Raw genomic sequence first — 19,262 nt, 5'->3', positions numbered from 1 at the left:
CCCCTTTCGTCCAACTTTTCCAGGTCAGAGTGGGAAATATTTAGGGTGGTAAAGATGTGGAATGGGGTTGGTGAATGCACACAAATGCCCAAGTTTGATTGTGTTCATACACTTACAGAACAAACCACGACTTGCTCTGCCTATGTCTCATTCCTTGTATGAGACTTAATACTTCGTAATTCCACACTCCCGTATTACAGTAGTAAATTAATTTACGCCTGTCAGGAATCCTTTGTAATCATCTACCAGACAAAAACGTACATCTGCAGCTGAAAATTCCATTGTGCCTTATGCTTTTGGAACTTGCACTGGCTACAAGTCGGACAATTTACCATCGGCACTGGGGGGAGGGGAGGATAGGAAATTTGGCATAAGCAGTTTGACCTACTTTTCAGATACATTTGGTTGCTTTAGAATTGCTTTAGGGTGGTGATGACATTTACAATTAAATATTTGTGCATTTCTTTCCAGAACTACTCCCAAAAGAAAGAATTTCCAGATTGATTGGTTGATTCGGTCGCTAGAATATGCTGTTTAACATTAATTGACAGTAGGTTTTGTTCGACAGTAATAATCAGGCAATCTTTGGTAATTTTCCTTGGATTCGCTTTTATTCACTTTCTGTAACAGTGATTTTTCCCCTGGAGTCATCACATCGGAATCCATTTGTCGCTTGAATTGTAGTGAAACGACTGTTTTCCTGTTTTTTGTGGATAATACGCATCTGCAACAACAAAATGTTTATTGATAAAAGAATATGCAAAAACTTCGCAATATTTTGTGAGAACTACAAGATACCTGAACGAACCCCTTTGACTTTTTTACGGACATTATCCTCATTCAGAAGACATAAAATTCAGACTTGAATAAAAACAGCAATTTCCAAGCGTAAGTCTAACTTATGCAGGGAAATGGCATAACGCGTGCATGCATTATGCATAGCTCCTAAGCACAGTGGGAAACTGGTTTTAATGAAAGTAATAAACCACTATTCCAATGTAGGTCCAGACGGGTCAATCAATGACAAATGTTTAAGATAGCCACATAACATAAACGTACATTTAATACATCTAAATTGAACTCATTTACCTAGTCAAAGTTATCCTGAAAAGCTGGCTTGTGTCCAACCTTCCAGTTCACGATGTTGCCTACCCTTGGTATAACAAATGTTTCCCAAATTGTGGGTCACGACCCGCTTGGGGGCCACCATTTTTGGTGGATGTGAATGCCTTAAATAAAGAAGTCTTTAAACTCTATATTTATAGTGTCACATTTGCTGTGCTTCAAAGACAGAGGTCAAATGTCAAGCTATGTCTTCTCACAAATCAAAATGCTGCTGATTGTTCCACACATGGGGGGTGGTGTTTTTAACTTCCTCTCACTTTGCAGTCAGAGAAAGAAAAGGAAAGTGAATTATGTGAGAATACTGCTGGGGTACAGGGAGAGTGAAAGGAAAACCTGTAGGATGTCAACGAAAAATAAGTATCTGTAAAATGTGAAGTGTAAACATTCAGCATTTAGTGAAACAGCAAAAGTGTACCACTTTTTGTCATTCTGAAGTGGGATGGAAACACAAATTTTAATAGAATTAAAACAAATCAAGATACTTTACTTGGCGATGCACAAATGATAAATATTCACTCAAACCTGATTTCCACACATTATCATTTGAACGCAATAGTGTTTTACCGGTAAAACTGTATGTCTGTGCAAATTAAGCAGACATTTCAAATGTGCTGTCTGTAAATAACAGCGCACTACCACACAATGTTCAGTTACATTAACAAATCTCCTGCTTCATGTCCAGGTGGGTTGTGAAAGTTTGTCATTCTAAAAATTGGGTCCTGCTTCTAAAAAGTTTGAGAAGCAATGGTGTAAACTACTCATTCATCGGTTGACTTTGGGCATGTGTCATTTAACATATTATTTCAATAGAGTCTTCAAGGGATCTATCTGAGGATTGGTCAAGGATGTTTTATGCTAATATTGTCAACAGCCACTTAGTCACAATTTAATTGGGATTCAAAGGCTTTTGAAAATAAATCTCCAAAACTAAAAAACACATCTAAGTTCCCATTTAAAACCCAGGTGTGAGCGCTCCAGAAAGTGTCGGACAGTGCACCAAATTACATAATTTCATAAGACAGGTGGAAGAAAGGCAGACAATTGAGAGACGGGCATTAAAAAAGTCAAACAAATTATGCATACTGCCCACAGTGTATAAATAATACATGTGCAAACTGAAAATCAAGTAATATCTCCACATGCAGAGAAAAAACTTCCTACTTCCCGTGCATGAGGGCCTTCGTGATTTGGTTTCAAAAAACAAATTCCTGTTTTTTAAGTTTGCTATAAAAAATAAAAAAATGTAAAGCAAGCAAAATAGGCATAGTGACCATTCAGCAATGTCCTCTGCTTCAAAACAGCCGCTGCAGAAGCAGTAATCATGGCAGACTATCTGCAGCATCTGTAGGCAGGATTTTATTGCAAAGTTCTCCAATCAATATATTTGTTTTTTGAGCAATAGCTGAAAGTTTTCTCAGGTGGCCAGGCTTACAGGAAGACAGGGTTTGCGGGGGAGCCCTCCACAGTTTGCTGAAGGCCATGCCTTGCACTCGTTTGCATAAAATACCATGGCTTAGCTTCTAGAGTAATTTCGACCCAACAAGGATTTGTGGTTGAATTTGGGCTATATGGTGGATGAAGGGCACAAAACGCTGCCTATTTAGCCGCAGCATTTATGTGTCAACAGTGAGGAGACAGATTTACAGGGCTTGGGCCCTGTGCCTAAAGAGCTGATAACAGAAGTAGGGGGAGAGCCAGGTTTTAACAGAAGTGTCTTATTCATAGAGAGCATTCTCCACCTACTCCCCACTGCAAAGTATACACACACTCACTGGCCTTAACCATAGTCTTATCTGTCACCCAGACCCACAACCACTCCTAAGCCAGATGCCAGAGCCTCTCCTAACCTCTCACCAGATGTCCTTAGTGGCTAAATATTCTCCTGAAATTCCATTTGAGTAAGACGAGTTCAATTACAAATGGCTTGTTTCCCAAACCTGGATTTAGAAGCAAGAAAATGAAAATAGTAAAAAGCATTGTGCATTATAATTATCATTGCATACATCTATTGGTGGTGGTGAATTCATCATAGATAAAGGATCTTCGTTTACCACTCTTTGTCCAGTGATCCATAAAGCATTAAGCCACAAGTTTGTATTATATCCTTTCCTACGGTGAACAGCTGTCAAAAAGGATATAGTTAGTCTCCCTGTCAAAGGGGCAGAGAGGTCCAACAATACCAGTTAAATTCCAGCACCTTTTTCAGTCATACATAGATTGTCGTTTCAAAAGCTAATCAAGTGGTTCTCTGCTCGAATATGAAATTCCACAAAATGCTTGAGGGACACTGGTGGATCTCAAAGAACTCCAGTTGCAAGTTCACTAAGCTTTTCTCTAGAATCATTCCAAGGCCAGGCACTTAGAAAACAGAACACGTACTGGACAGTTTAAGAGTGTCTAAATTATTTTCTTAGAAGATAGGTCCCAATTCCTCCCTTTAACGTTGTTGATATGGTACCTTCCCTAATGTTTCCGATAAGATAATATAAGCAATAGAGCAATGAGAGTAGCAACATCTTTCACAATCCAGGTGAGAGCCCCACCTAAGGATGAATCATTAGGCCTTTACTTGCTCATAAGAATTTAGATTTAAAATTATAGTGATAGGGTCTAAAGAAGCATCAGTGGGGTAGCACTTCACCTGCCTGGGCCGCCAGAGCTTTTTAAGTTCTAAAGCCTTGCATCAGATAAATGTGGGCAGGCACCTCAGTGGCAGCTTCCATCTTTACTCGCGCTCCAGCGAGGTCTCTCCAATCTAGTGACCATTTTTTAATGGTGTCTTCACATTGGTGATATAAACGTGTCTATCTTGACCTTGCAACGGCACTCCATTACCACTACTCATTCACTCTAGACTGATGTAATTACCACCACTTGCATTGTAAAAGGTATGCCCATGGGCCAGAAGTCCAGGATAGTGTAAGGCATGGCAATCTAACAAGACTTTCCTTTGAGCAGGTGGGCTAGCCTTAAGTTATGCTAGTAACTGTGAAAACCACAGTGAATAGGTTCAAAACCCCACCATGATAAAATACAGGTATTCTTGTAGTTAGAGTTCACATTGAAATCCTGTTGGTCAAAAACTGCAGAGGGGTGGCAGTACAGCTAAAAATAGCATAGAAGTAGAAATTCTTTATAAGCACCAGAGAGAGGAAACTCAGTTTGGAGGATGACAGATCCAGTAGACAAGAGATATATGTTTTTAAGTGTCAAGACTTGAAACTTTGGCAAAAACACTTACATCAGATAACATACTATAGATTTCTGATTGCCTGAAATACTCAGAAGGGCATTAGAGCACATTAAAAAGGACAAGATTTAAGCTTGGGTGCATGGTACTCTGTCCATCAAGATGGCGGGGGATATTACATCTGCCTCCCTGAAGGACTAGACTCTGTCAAAGTTAGAAATGCCAGCTGGCCCAGCAGCCATCTCTGTACCTTGAAAGGAACTGCTCTCGTAGCGGTTCTTCCTTTCAAGGTACAACGCCCGCCATCAGTTTCACAGCAGGACTTTGTTTTTGTAAAACAAAAACCTAATGATTCCAACACCCTGGTTATTTCCTCCTAGTGTGTGGGGGTCATTATTTTTTTTTTCCTATTCTCACTACCAGGCTTCACCTATCCGTGATAGATAGAAAAAGGCAATTATACCACCCACTCTAAATAGGGCAGGCATTACAATGGTGTTCCTCTGATGAACCATACTGCATCAGGCCACCGAAGGAAGCATTCCATTAGCGAAGGCAAAAAGGGCTGTGTTGACTATGTTTGTCTCCCTGAGAGTGCATGTGTTTTCGAGCTGCCTCCTTTGTGTGCTTTATCCCTTTGCGCTCTCTGCTCATGTGCTTCTCTCCCCTCACCTGGACGCATACTCCTCTCTCTTACATGTGTGTTTCTGCCCCACCGAGCTCCACGGTGCTCTGTTCACCTCTGTTCTCTCGATCATGTTCCACCTCATTCTCCCCCTCTCAACTTGTTGGTACTTCCTCGCCAGCCTTATTGCTTCACCCCATCCTCTCCCCCAACCACTCCCGCAATTTGCTGATCCATTTTTTACGTATTTTTAAAAGTACTCTCTCACTACATTTTAAAACAGCGCTTTTCTGCTAACTTTTTCAAATTACTAATCCATGTCAGACCAGAAAATTATAAAACAGGTGTCTTTTTTTAGCCATGCTTCAAAGCATCTACGAAGCAGTACAGAATGGCTTAAAAAACATAAAGTTGAGACTGGTAATGCTTGTTTAATTATCCCTGAACTCCTGTTTCCACCATCCCTAATTTCTGAGGAAATGAAAACAATAATCTCATAGCCTTCTGGTGTGAACAGATTCAGTGTTGTGGGGTTTTAGAGTCAGCACTACTCAGGAGGGGGAAAGTTGACCCACTTGTTTCCGGCGTGCTTCACCCTAGGCTCATGCGGCTGCTCTGGACTGCTGGCCCAGTTAAACCCTCGTCACTCACCTGAACCATTCTCTGGTGGACTGTGAGAGCATTCTACCTCCTATTCTAATGGCACCCAGCCCACTACCATGGGTGGTAGGTGTACAACTGCCCCCTATTTTATCAACTCTGGTTTTCCTCGAAAACCAATGTCCTTTACACTTCTGGTCAACTGTACCACGTACACTGTAATACTCCTTTCATTTCATTAATCAGTGTTCCATGCACCATTAGTGAATGGGGCCACGCAAATTGTAGCATGCAGATTTTAATGGGATAGGTAGATGGTTCAGTGAGTTAGGTGCTAACTGTTGACATTTGTGTGCGACCCCAGTTCATTGAATCCTGGCATGGCCAACTCAGCCTTTCACATTCTGCATAAAATGAGTACCAGTAAATAGGTGTGACGGGCACCTACTATTTCCTGCGCTCTGACATTTACAAAACTGCCGAATTAAGCTCTACATAAAACAAGTTATTATTTTATTTATGGTATTTATATGGTACAAACCTAAACAGATAGTGAGTGATATGATATTTCTCTATGCACTGTAATCACCCTCAAATTTGAAAAATATGTGCTTTTTATGATATCATGATCTGGACTGTTGTGTACCCGCCTCTTTTTGAGATCACAAAGAGTTATATATTTTAGGACCTCAGAAATGTTTTTGTAGCTTTGGTCCCTTTGAATGTTAGAAGTGGGGTCTCTAGTTGGCAGTGGTTTGCAACCTGTCCAAGTAAGTACCCTCACTCTAATCAGGGTAAGGAAGTCACACAGCTAAGATAATCCCTGCTCACCCCTTTACTAGCTTGGCTCAAGCAGATAGGCGTATCTCAGAGGCAACATGTAAGGTATTTGTACACACAAAAAGTAACACAGAGAAAACCCCACAAAAGTATTCCACTATTCCACCATTTAGAAGAAAAGCTAATATTTATCTGAGTAAAACAAGATCAATACAACAAAGATCCAACATACACAAGAAATGACTGGAATTTTCAAAGACTAAGGGCCAGATGTATGAAATGATTTTGCACTCGCAAACGGTAAAATCGGCCGTTTGCGAGTGCAAAACCGTGGTCTGCGATGCATGAAATGCATTCGCAGACCACAACTAAGAAATCGCTAAAATAGCGATTTTTAGGGTTGCGACCTGGAAATTGGGAGTCGCAATTTGCGATTCGCAATTTCCAGGTCGCAAGGCTATTCAGGAAAAAATCGCAAATTGCGATTTTCCCAAACATGGCATTTTGCACTTGCAAAATACCATGCTTTGCAACCAGGTGGTAACCTGGTGCAAAATTTAAAAATGCAGTTAAACTGCATTTTTAAATTAAACATGTAAAGCACACATGCCCTTTTGGCATGTGTGTACCTTACATGTTAAAACAAAAAATAATTGGGGTGCAGGAGAGGGGGCCTTGGGCCCCCAGCACCCTGGCCTTTTGCATTTCCAAAATTGCGATTTCTGATTCAGAAATCGCAATTTTGGAAATGCAAAAAATTCGCAGCTATGGGCCAACAGGCCCATAGCTCCGAATGGGGCCGGTATTGCAATTTGCGATTCGGTAATAGCATTTGCGATTTTTAAGAAATCGCTATTACCGATTCGCATATGTGATACATGGCCCTTTGCGAGTCGGTAATAGCGATTTCCTAAAAATCGCTATTACCGAATCGCAATGGGTCGTGATCATACATCTGGCCCCATATCTAGTATAGCGCTTAGAAACAAATTAGCTCCAACTAGGGCTATCAAAACAGGTTGACAGAGTCAATACCAACAGCTGGGTTCCACCTGCGAGGGAGGTGAGGCATCGCTGAAGCTTGTGCAGCGTCAGTTCCTTACTGCCACCAGAGAGGTGAGGTGTTGGTTCCTTACTGCTAGGAAAGGGAGGTAAGGCGTCCATTCCTTACGGTTGCAGAGGAGATGATGCGACGTTGGCAGCGAGGTAACGGTTCCTTACAACAGGGCAGGGTCGATGAACCCAGCAGGTCAAGACACAAGGCATCAACCTCATGGTGTCGTGATCACACCACGGGGCCACATGTGCTGCGGCGGAGTTGGAGCCAGGTGCCACGGATGTCGGTGACACAACGCTCTTGACTCACGCTGTGGTGGGACTTCAGAGGCGAAGCAGTGGTGCTGGGCCAGTAGCATTGGTCATGCTTGTTGCATTCAGTGGGAACCACAGCTCCGGTGTAGGCAGCGGCTCGGAGACGGACAATGGCGCCGGCTCCAAAGTCGCTCTGGAGTCGATGTGCTTGGTTTCTTCTTGGTTGCACCAAAACTCACCCCCAAGGGCCCATGGCCTGGATTTGGTTTCTCTTAGCAATTCAGGACTCCCAGCAAAAGAGCCCAGGTGCTGGAAGATGAATTCTTTGTTGCCCCTAAGACTTCGTAACAGAAGACAAGCTCAGTCCAAGCCTCTAGAGAACCTTCGAAAGCAGGATATAGAAAGCGCTGTCCAATCCTTTCACTCCGAAGACAGAAGCTGCATGCAGCAGGCCAGCACAACAAAGCAACAGGCAGAGTGGCAGCCCTTCCTACAGCATCCGGCTCTTCGTCCTAGCAGAATGTCCGAAGTTCACAAGTGTTCTACATTTGTGGTGTCAGTGGTCCAGCACTTTTACCAATTTCTGTCTTTGAAGAAGGCAAACTTTAAAGAGAAGTCTTTGTAGTGCACAAGATTCTACCTTTCTCTGCCCTCGCACAAGACACACTCTAGGGCAGATATCTTCAAACTTTTTGATGCTGGGACCTCCTCTTAAAAAAATGTTGGTGTAAGGACCCTCTCCTGATAAAAATTTCTAGAACCTGGTACTCCTCATCATCAACAATAATAAACATCCCTATTTCGCACAGCAATTCATTTTTACTGTGAGGAAATAATATTAAACAGTGTTTAGCAAATCAAAGATCGGTGAGTGTGGGGGCATGGTCAAGGGTGTGGCTAAAAACAAAGGTCCTCATTTATTAGGAATTGACATGGGGCCGAGCTGGAAGTCTTCTTGCCACACTTACACACTCTCAATACAAAAGGGAAGGAATGGACCGTATTTATTAAATACAGTACATTTCTGTCCTTTCCCCCTGTGCTGGCACACAATTGCTGCCTAGTGCCAACATAGGCAGGATTGTATTTGTGCAGGAAGGGGCACCTTCCTGCACAAAAACAATCCAGAAAGGCATTGTACCTCTTTCTACATGTGTGGCAGATAGCAGCACACATGGAAAGAGAAAAAAACAAGGAGAAATTAAAAAATGTCTTCTCATTTTGCCTGCTCTGGGGAGGTGTAGGGTTTTGGCACTGCCCCAGTTTACGTGATTTTGTAAATCTGGGGCAGTGTCAAAATCCATCTGTGTTGCATAGGAACACCCACCACTACACCCGTGGAACGCCTCCTTGACGCAAAGTAAGGCAATGCAGCGACTTACACTGCCTTGCCTTACTCCATATCAACAAGGCCATTCAATCCGCTCAGGGACGCTTTGAGTCAGCTTATAGGTACGATTGAGAGGCTTGTGATGCTGGAGCATCAAAAAAAGTGATGCTCCAGCAGCGCAAGCCTCTCATAAATAAACCCAAAATATTCTCTAAATGTTTATAAGTCTTTCACCGCCAGGTAGCTACATATAAAATAATAGCCAGCTGAAATGAAAAATAAATAAAATAAAGTTGTTACTCATTGGGAAATGCACTGTAGTGCATTATGAAACCTCTATTAGTTAATGCACTGCAGAGGTCTGTGTTTAACCGGAGAGCAACAGAACTAAATCTTTGTTAGTACAGTTGAGAATAGTGACTTGTGTATTTTTAGTGCCATGAGGTCACAGCCTGTGACAGAAAGCACTGTGAATATATAAAAAGGCATCCTTTTATACTCGCATTGCACACAGTATAATATAGGTCACTACAAAAAGGTTTATTATAAAACGGTGCTTCCAAAATGTGGATTTAAGTAATATCAGAGCATATGCAATACCTATTTTTTTAATAGCTGTCCCTTCAACACCTCCAGGTGAAGTGAGCACTGTTGAAATACAATTACAATTAAAAGCATGCACTTCACAGCTCAGTTGTTAACTCTTCGCACTACCCCTCAAAAAAAAACAATGTTTGTCCTCACAAAGCTTTGATCATTTAAAGCTGCTCCCAAGCACCCTTTACATTTGTAGATCAGCTCGTAGAGCACATTTGCTTTTCATTCAGAAAGCAGAAGCCCTGGGCTGAAAGTCTCCTTAGCTGTCTGTGCGGCTTTCACAGCACAGGAGACTCAAATTAAAGTTCAGCTGAGGCATTTTAAGGATCAGCTGGGGGAATGTGCGACCCCTTTTCCAGGTCTCCACGGCCCCCCTGGGGATCCCGACCCCCAGATTGAAGACCTCTGTTCTAGGGGGTAGGAGGCTGCTTTGTGTGAGGACAGACAAACTTCAAAGAGAAGTCTTTGTAGTGCACAAGATTCTACCTTTCTCTGCCCTGGCACTAGACACACTCTAGGGGGTTGGAGGCTGCTTTGTGTGAGGATTGGCACAGCCCTGTCTAGGTGCAGGTGTCATCTTCTCCCACCACTCTATTTCAGGAAGACCCATCAGGAAATGAAGAGCACACCTTAGCTCCCTGTCTCTGACTGTCTAGAGTGAATTCACAAACAGCCAAACTGTCATCCTGACCCCGACATGTATACCTCAGACAGTCAGAAGAACAGAATGGTTAAGCAAGAAAGAGCACACTTTCTAAAAGTGGCATTTTTAAGCTTACAATTCAATAACCAACTTAATCAAAAGTTGTATTTTTTAATTGTGAGTTCGGAGACCCCAAACTCCACATCTTTATCTGCTCCATTATATCCTATGGAACTCGTAATACGGCTGGTGGTATATCCGTCACTTTACCGTCACTTTTGGGACGGATTAACACCTCCTCCAAAGGTGTAATAACCCCCTATAGGGGTCATTACGACCTCGGCGGTCTTTTTGCAAGACCGCCGAGGGACCGCCGTGCGGAAGACCGCCTGTGCAGGCGGTTTGCCGCTCGGCGTATTATGACTGTTGGCTGCTCTCCGTCGTTATTCCGACAGAGAGCCGCCAACAGCCATACTTGCGGGCGGCGGGGAAGTGGAGGTTGCTCCACCTCCACCGCCACGCCAACAGAACACCGCCCAGCGAATCACGTCCTGAGATTCGCTGTGGCGGTGTTCTGTTGGCGTGGCGGTATCGGCGGAGCTGCCCCCATGGCTCCCGTCCCCTCCTGGAGGATTGGCGGAACAGGTAAGTTGATCGTCAGTTAGGGGAGGGGGTGGGGGTGTTGTGTGTTGTGTGCGTGCATGGGGGTGTGCGTGTGTGCATGTAGAGGGGGTGTGTGAGTGCGTGTATGCTTGCGGGGGTGTTGTGTGTATGGGAATGAGTGCGTGTATGGCTGTGGGTATGTCTGTATGGATGTGTGCGTGTATGTTTGAATGTGGGTGTGCGTGCCTGACAGTGTGTGTGGCTGTGGGCATGTATGTCGGGGTGTGTGCGTGTGTGTGTTGGTGGTGCCTGCATGCGTGTCGGGTGTGTGTCAGTAATGTTATGTTGGGGGGGTGGGGAGGTGGGCCCTGCCGCCTTTGGGGGGTGGCAGGGGTGGTGGGGGGTGTAGGGGAGGGAGTCGGGGTGGGGGTGGGTGGTGGGGGAGACCCCTATCAGTGCCAGGGAAGAAATTCCCTGGCACTGATAGTGCTTACCGCCATGGATTTCATGGCGGTTCAAACCGCTAGAAATCCACAGCGGTAAGCCGGGTCCAAATACCGCCGGCGGTATACTGACGGCCGCAGGGCTGGAGACCCAGGTCTCTAGCCCGGCGGTCGTTTCCATCCTGGCGGGCGGGACGGAGAACCGGCGGATGACCATGGCGGTAACCGCCATGGTCATAATTCACCTAGGTAAGACCGCCAGTCTGTTGGCGGTCTTACCGCCGGTTCTCCGCCATCCGCCAGGGTTGTAATGACCCCCAATGTCTTCTAACTAAAATGGATTGTGCCTATGTGAAGATGTAGTTGAACTACACCCCTAAGACATACGCATCCCAGACATCCAGCTACAGAGTGTTTTATTTTGGAAAAAAACTGTCTAGCTGAATCATGCCTCAGTCCCCTTCTACTCCTGGAGAGGCAGCAAAGAATGTTGACCTGCGCACTGGCAGTGTCCATAAAAACACAAAACTCCTACTTTATAAACACTGCTAAATCGAGAAAGGAACAAGGGCCTCGCAGGAGGCAGGGGGCTGTGACTTGTACCCCCAGATAAGGCGCAGCTGTTAATTTAAGTTAAGCGCTCTTCACTCCCCACACCCAGGTGTGGTCTCCCTATTACAGTGCTTTGTAGAACTGCACCATAGAGCGGAGAGAACAAAAAGGGCAGCCCTGTCTCCTCCCACTTTAACAATAACCCTTTAAAGCTGCCCTTAACCAGGGCTTTAAGACGGCCGGGTCCTGCTGGTGCTCAGCACCAGCAGTTCTAAAAAGCAGGTGCCAAAACGAGTCCCTATCGGGCTCTTCATTTTTGCCCTCACCCTGAGGGTGAAAAAAATCTGAACTCTGCAGCAGTTCCGCCATTCACTGCCTTTGATGTAACTTCAAAGGATTCGTTACAGGTCTTTCACAATCTCATCATTTCAGAACTGAAACATTTTCAATATTTTATACAACGAAGTCATTGTTGTTGCTTATTTATTCAATGCAACTAACAACTATTGACAAAGCCAATAGTCCTGGCCTGTTTTAGGTGTAATGTTACGTTTTGTATTATATATCTAGATACAGTGACAGAAAGAAGTTGCAAAATTCCGGTCGGGTGGCACACTATGCTAAGCACAGATTTTAGCTTATGTGATTTTAAGCCATGCCCTTAATTGCATCGGCCACACCCCTATGAGAGACCCTCCAGTTTTTTAATCCCACTTAAAGCCCTGCCCTTAACCTGGGTCACTTGTCTTCTTGGCCAACTAGATTTGCCCAAGCCTCAGCCCTCCTCTCGTGTTTTTCAATGGATATACACCGCCCTCTCTCACAAAACTCATCACACCATCCCTCTGAGCATTTAGTAGACTTTAACCCTCGCAAAGAACGAATCTGCCATTCTGCTGCCTATGGAAAATGTATTTCATATATAAAAAAAAAGAACAGCTGTATTACTATTTTGACTGTCGCGCTCTCCCTTACTCATCGCCATGTTAGAAATATGCATCCATCCGAAGGACACAGCGCCACCTGCTGGCCTCCTCACCCGCGATTCTGCTTTAAGGCACAGGTTAAACAACCTCTCACCTTTAAATCTTCCCACCCTCACTTACCCTCCTCTAAACCAGTGACGTAACAAAGGCCCCGCAGCCAGCGCGGTGCGGGGAAGCCCACGAGCTTCAGAGAGCCCACTCAGCAATGTGCACGGTGACAGGGTCCAAAGGGGAGGGGATCCTCCAGGGACTTTAATGGAGGGCGGGAGGGGAGAACTCAAGTTTCGTTACGCTACTGTTCTAAACCCCCGCTCGTCTCAACCTTGATTACGTTGCAATTGCGATACTTACGGCGATCTACCATACCCTAGTTTCTCCAGCAAACGAGAAGCACTTTTTCTAAATTTCTCCTCCACTCTTGGCTCAATAACAAAATAACAAGGACGATCCTAAAGGGATCAATTATTTAAAGAAAAAAAACACGTAGCAAAACCTACGCGATAAAAACCTGATTTCAAGAAATATTCTTGCTTTTTGTTAACAAAATATCTAATTGATTTACATAAAGTTTAAATTTGCATCTTGTAATCTTTACTACTGTTTTAAAAGCAATTTTCCAGGCATTATATATTTAACACTAATTGTTTTTAAACGCTTTATTTAAGTTTTATTACCCAGAGCACAAACACACGAGCCTTCATACAGTAGATCTGAGAACCGAAAGGGAAAGAAATGTGTCTGAGAACTGCCAGGACATTGATCGGACCTAGTATTGCAGGCCGGTCGACCATTTTTTGCCCTCAGATTTACATATCAGTTCCATTTTCATCTCCCTCACTCTCCGAGGAGGATAGCCCCTCTTTCATACAACAGGAAGGATCTCCGGAAATTTCGGAACCAGCAGCTCCCTGCCCCTCTTAGAATGTGTCTTAAAGGCCGCCATATGTTGTCGAACCTAAACAGCTTTTATGGTAACCATGGCAGAAAGTCTTCCCATGCCATAGATGAGTCCACCAATGAAAATGTATTTAAATAACTATATTAGTAAGCAGTTGAGGCTCGCGGGAGGGAAAAGGGGTGGGGCGCCGCTGTGCGTGGCGGAGAGGAACTACAGAAAATGTATATAATAATATAAAAAACAACTTACCTTTCTCGCCATACTGCTCCAATCCGCTCCGGTCCTCCACTGCAGGCACAGGCTCCCAGCCTGCCCTGAGTCCAATCCTAACACTGCTTTCATGTTGCTGACAGCATGAAAGCAGCATAATGATTGGATGGAGCGCCCAGCCAGGGAAGTCCGAGGCAGAGTGAAAGTTTCTGCCTGCTCTCTCCCACCCGGCAAAACAGTGCAGGGATGGAATAAGCCAAGTGCTCATGTATGTTTGGCCGGCCCGAGACAGCCGGCCAAACATAAATGCGCACTGACCCTGTCACACCCCATGGCTCCACTCCTTTAACAGTAAAACCATAATACACAAAGGGTCTGATTTAAGAAGTGCAGTGCCACTTTCCTTGAGGTCCTTAGCGCCCCCCACACCGCCACCATGTATATCCCATATTTAAAGTACTGCGCACCATGGCACATGGTAGGGGGCAATGGTGTCATTATTTCCGATGCTATTGATGTACTCTGCAGGAGTAGCGCCAAACGTTGACACTTCTCCTGCAGAGTACATAGGGGCCCATTGTATTCAAACGCATGCCCCTTTTAACTCCTGCTTTGAGCAGGCATTAAAAGTGCTGAGAAAAATGGCGCAAGGAAATCTCCTAGATTTCCTTGTGCCATTTTTTTGGCCCCCATAACAGGGGAATGCCCCCTTTTCATATATTCTGCATGGCAAAGGTATAATGTAGCGCAAAGGGTTACAAAGTGCCGCAATGCATGCATTGTGCCACTTTGTAGATATGGTGTGGAGTTTTTAGCCGTCTAATGTCACATTAGCATTAAAAAAATGACGCTAATGTTTTGTTAGGGTTGGCGCTAGGGGCTCTTAAACCAGCCCCATAGTTTATTATGGTTTTCCTGTAAAAGGATTGCAGATTCTGCTGCTCTCGGGTGGGGGACGATGCTCTCCGCCATAGCGGAGGAGCTGCCCCTGTTAGTAAGAATATATGGACAACAGGAAATAATACAGCAGGCATTAGAGTCAGAATGACTCAAAATGACTCAAACAGTTATATGGTTTTATGTATGCATAACTGTATGCATGTGTACGGTCATATTATGAAAGCTATTATTGAGCTTTATTTACAGAATAATAAGCTGCACATCAGAAAATGATGCTCATCGTTAATTATATACCAATCAATAAGGTGTTACGCAGCCTAAAACAATGGCATACAATGAAATAAAAGTGAAAAAGTGAAAGATATAATACATAATATGAATAATATTGATCAATATCTAGGAATGCACAAATAACTATTACCAATTTGAGGCATTAAATAGGATAGTTGACATGTGTATATTATAACAATATGTTTCCATACAGAAGGTTTAAAACAAATATTGCTTCTCCAATTGACATTGGACAATAGAAGTACTCACCTTAAAAATATCCGACCCCCTCTTAAAAAGATAATCAACAAATTTGATTATCACCAATTCTAGTGATGGAATTCAAAATAAGAGAGTTTAACTTCAGATAATAGGAAATGACCCACAGATAATTTGGCTACTAACAAACTGATCTAGTACCTTTGTGGTAGTTTGTTATTTCATAAGTGGTGCCTACTGTTAATGTGAGAATTATGTCCCGCCCGAGTTAGAACCCGCAAAGTCTTCTGCTCTGATTTGTTGAGCTGGATGGAATACGTTTATTTACTGGATATTGCCTCCATTGTAAAGGGCTGCACTTCTGTACACAAGTGAAACAGATGAGTGGAAGCAAAGCAAAATTAATTCACTTAGAAAGCCATAAGCAGGGACTCTGGGATTATGCGATCCTGGGGCCATGGCGTTTTTTTCCGCATAATTATGGATTTCCCACAAAAACACGCATCTGCATCCATTACAGATGCTAACAAAAAAGTCTCAAAGTCAAACAGATCAAAAGTGACTACAAACACTAACACTCGTGCTGCTGCGCAGTTGTGACCTTTTATCAAACAGATTGCTGTACTAAGGTGTTAAACTGATATTAATGAGTAGAAAACTTGGCCCGCACAGTGTTAACATGAGAAAAAAATAGAAAATAGCAAAGTAATACTGCTTCAAAATGTACTGCCTTCTGCTGCATAATTTGCCTTTCGTGCTGCAGAACGTGATCAGCTGTACCGCATAATTTGGTCCTCTCACATAATTCCAGTGATCCTGGTTATAAGTTTGATGATAGATCAGAAGCTGCACAGACTGAAGAACTCACACCCAGATCAGGGTGCTGAAGGAGATCTTTCTCTTCATCACCCAGATGATCATTTATTTGCGGCCACTGCAACCGTCAATGCTATGCGAATGCACTTAATCAGGGGGTTACAATATTTGCTTTCTAAAGCATGATCTAGTCCAGAATATTGCTGTCCATGATAATTCAAAACCTTGATTCGTCTCCCGCCTCGCGGGGCAGATTCCCTTTACAGTGCAGGGCTTGGCCTATCAGGCTCTGCACGGAATACGTCGCATGCACTTGGGCAAATTCATACTACAGTGTCCCACTTGGTCTCTGTCGCTCTTCACATCCACACTTGAGCCCAGGTCCTCACTTCCTCATAAAGGCTCAATGCGGTAGTGTTCTCGTGCTTCCACTTGACAAGGTTGTCTCAATCATCCTACAAGCCTTGCATTCCTGATCGCTGTTTTACAACTTTTGCAGACCTAGTTCTTTTCTCTGTCATTCTGCTGGCCTTTCTTAGTTTCTTACTATGATCCCTACACTTTTACTGGTCAAATTAGTGTCAAGAGGATTCTGAACCCCAGAAAACTCAATAGACGTAAATTCCTGCTGCCTAAACACTTTCTCGGAACTACTAGAATCAGGCTTTGGTACAGGCGTAGGAGGATGAAGAATCAGACGTTCCAATCTAGGAAGTACAGTTATAGTGTTAATAAGGACTCTGGTAGTGGGTGCACCCTACTTTACACATCTATTATGTTGGTGCTTGAACCCCAGTGAGGTTTAATGACCATAAAAAAGCCATGCTGTTTAATTGCTGAACCTTTATAGGACTTTAGTTACAGTGTGATACATAAATAACCTGTGAAGTAAATAGGTATTAACTCTGATGTTGTTTGGGTAGAGTCCAGGGGATGGCAGGATGGTGTACCTGTCTGCCTCACCAGGTGATGCAGCTGAACTTTGAAGTCTCAGGGTTTGGATGGTACAAAGTAGGTGCAACCTTAAAGTGGAAGCTACTACAGCTGTAACTATGAGGGAGTAGATGATTGAAACAGGCCAGATAGAAAAGCGAAGCTTTTCGGTGACGATATTAAGATTTGGCCAATGAACGATGAATGGATATCAGCAAGAGAAAGGTTCAATAAGTTAGTGAATTACAGTAGGGGACAAATTGGGATGTTCCTAACATATATTAGAATTTGTTGTTGTAAATGTAATAATAACATTTAATGAAATCACAAAATATTTTAGGCTGAATGTGTCACAAAACCACATGGCATTTGCTGACCTCCTCTTCAGTGGTTGTCAAATATTGATCTTCCCTACTGGTGTACCAATGACATGGGTAATGTTGGTCATCAAATGGTTAGCTAAGATTGCCTATGCAGCACTGAGTATCCAATGGTGGCTCGTCAAGCACTGATGGGATACTGTGGAAGGTGGAACAGATCAGGTCCACACCCAGCCAGAGGTCTTCACTTTAAAAGGGGATAAGACATCATGGCATCACAAAAGGAGAACGGAACAATTGTGTAGTTCTAACTTTTGTGGGAACTGAGTACTAGGACAAATCTGTTTAAGCTCCGTAAAATAAACTACCATGGAAGTATTTATGTTATGTTACGTGGTCTGTTATATCATATGTTATAATTTATTTTATATTACATTTGTTATGTCATATTCTTTCTTATATGTCATATTGTATGTTATAAGTTACATTACACATTATATTTATATTATATGTTATATTGCATGCAATGTAACATTATCTGTTATGTTATGTCACATTTCACTCAGGAGGGTATCCCAGAGCCTGTGAAGGTGGAAGGGTCTGGCCTGTCTAGCCTGGCTGAGGGGGGCAATTGGAAGAGCCTGGTTCTCCGTTTCTTCTGAAATTCGAGAACTAGCCTGGCAGTTCTGAGTTGGTAGGAGAGTGTGTTTCAAGAGAATGGTCTAATAGCATTACAGCTAACTGGTTGTTAAAAGCCCTAAAACTGGGATACAGGCCCAAGCACCAGGTGAGGGCAGTTAATGAGGGTGAGGGCTTGTAATGACCGATATAGCACAAGACAGAAGGGGTATTATGCTATTACAACTTTTCACCCAGGGATGGAACAATGTTCTAAATTGAACAGTGAGAAATAAAAGACACACATTGGAATACTGGAGCAGAAGGGTGATACCTGCCAATGTTGGCCCTGAGTCTTTTCATTGTCTTCACTGGAGCTCTCAATATTCCAAACTTTTCTTGGGAGAATACCATCCGCCCAAGCCCTTCCTAGAAGAAGTCAGGCTTACTCACTTTATTCATTCACTACAGAATGGAGCCAGCCACTTTCAGAGATCCTCCACTCCACCCCCATCAATACAAGAACAAAAGGTGTCTTAATGACCACTGGTATTGTCTGCATCTTTCACTGGGGCACATAGACATTATGCTCTAGGCTTTGTAAAATAGATTCTGCAGTACACTGTTCACCTCTTCTGCTTCCTCCGTCAGACGAATCAAAAGAAAACATTCAGAGAAACAGAGTGAGATGTTTTAGACAGAAAAAATGCCAAAAATACAAGACTGTTAAGACGCGAAGACACAAGTCGCTGCTTGCGGCTGTTACAGGAGGCGGGGTGGCGCGCAGTAGGGGTGGCAGGGGACCAAATATTAATAAAATGTTTTTAAAAATAATAAACTTACCTGCGCACCATGCTCCCCCGCCGCTCTTCCGTCTCCTCAGCATGCTGCAGGAACAGGATCCCAGCCTGCCCTGCAGCCAATCCTGACGGTGCTCAGAGCAGCGTTAGGATTGGCTGGCAGATTGGGAGCCTGTGCCAGCTCTCTCCAGCCTGGCACCACAGAAAGAGCCTACTGTGCATGTATGTTTGCCCAGCCCGAGAAGGCCGGCCAAACATACATGCGCACTGAGGGGAGTGCACAGTGTACTCCCCTGGTCCCTGCCATCCCCAATGCCCCGCCACTTTAACAATGAAAGGATATAAACTTGGTTTAATATCCTTTAATTTTTAAAGGATTTGCTGCGGTTGCTGCTGGCAGGGGGGGGGGGGCTTACGCTCCTCTGCCATAGAGGGGAAGCCGCCACTGGAAAACACACCGCATATGGAAAACAAAATATTTTTCTCATGAAAA

General features: G+C 43.7%; 1 protein-coding gene across 4 annotated transcripts in view; it reads right to left on the bottom strand.

Annotated features, from left to right (window-relative positions):
* Positions 1-584: 584 nt before the first annotated feature.
* Positions 585-19,262, bottom strand: part of STPG1 (sperm tail PG-rich repeat containing 1) — a 253,375-nt gene continuing 234,697 nt past the window's right edge. For all 4 annotated transcript variants that reach the window (XM_069221308.1, XM_069221306.1, XM_069221309.1 and 1 more), the window contains one exon: positions 585-724. In XM_069221308.1, coding sequence (XP_069077409.1) covers positions 651-724 — 74 coding nt within the window. In that variant the 3' untranslated portion in view covers positions 585-650. The remainder of the gene's footprint in view (positions 725-19,262) is intronic.

Source organism: Pleurodeles waltl, chromosome 3_1 (genome assembly GCF_031143425.1).
Source record: "Pleurodeles waltl isolate 20211129_DDA chromosome 3_1, aPleWal1.hap1.20221129, whole genome shotgun sequence".
NCBI lineage: Eukaryota > Metazoa > Chordata > Amphibia > Caudata > Salamandridae > Pleurodeles > Pleurodeles waltl.
Note: the sequence above shows the minus strand (reverse complement) of the source record. Positions and strands in the feature narration are given on the sequence as shown.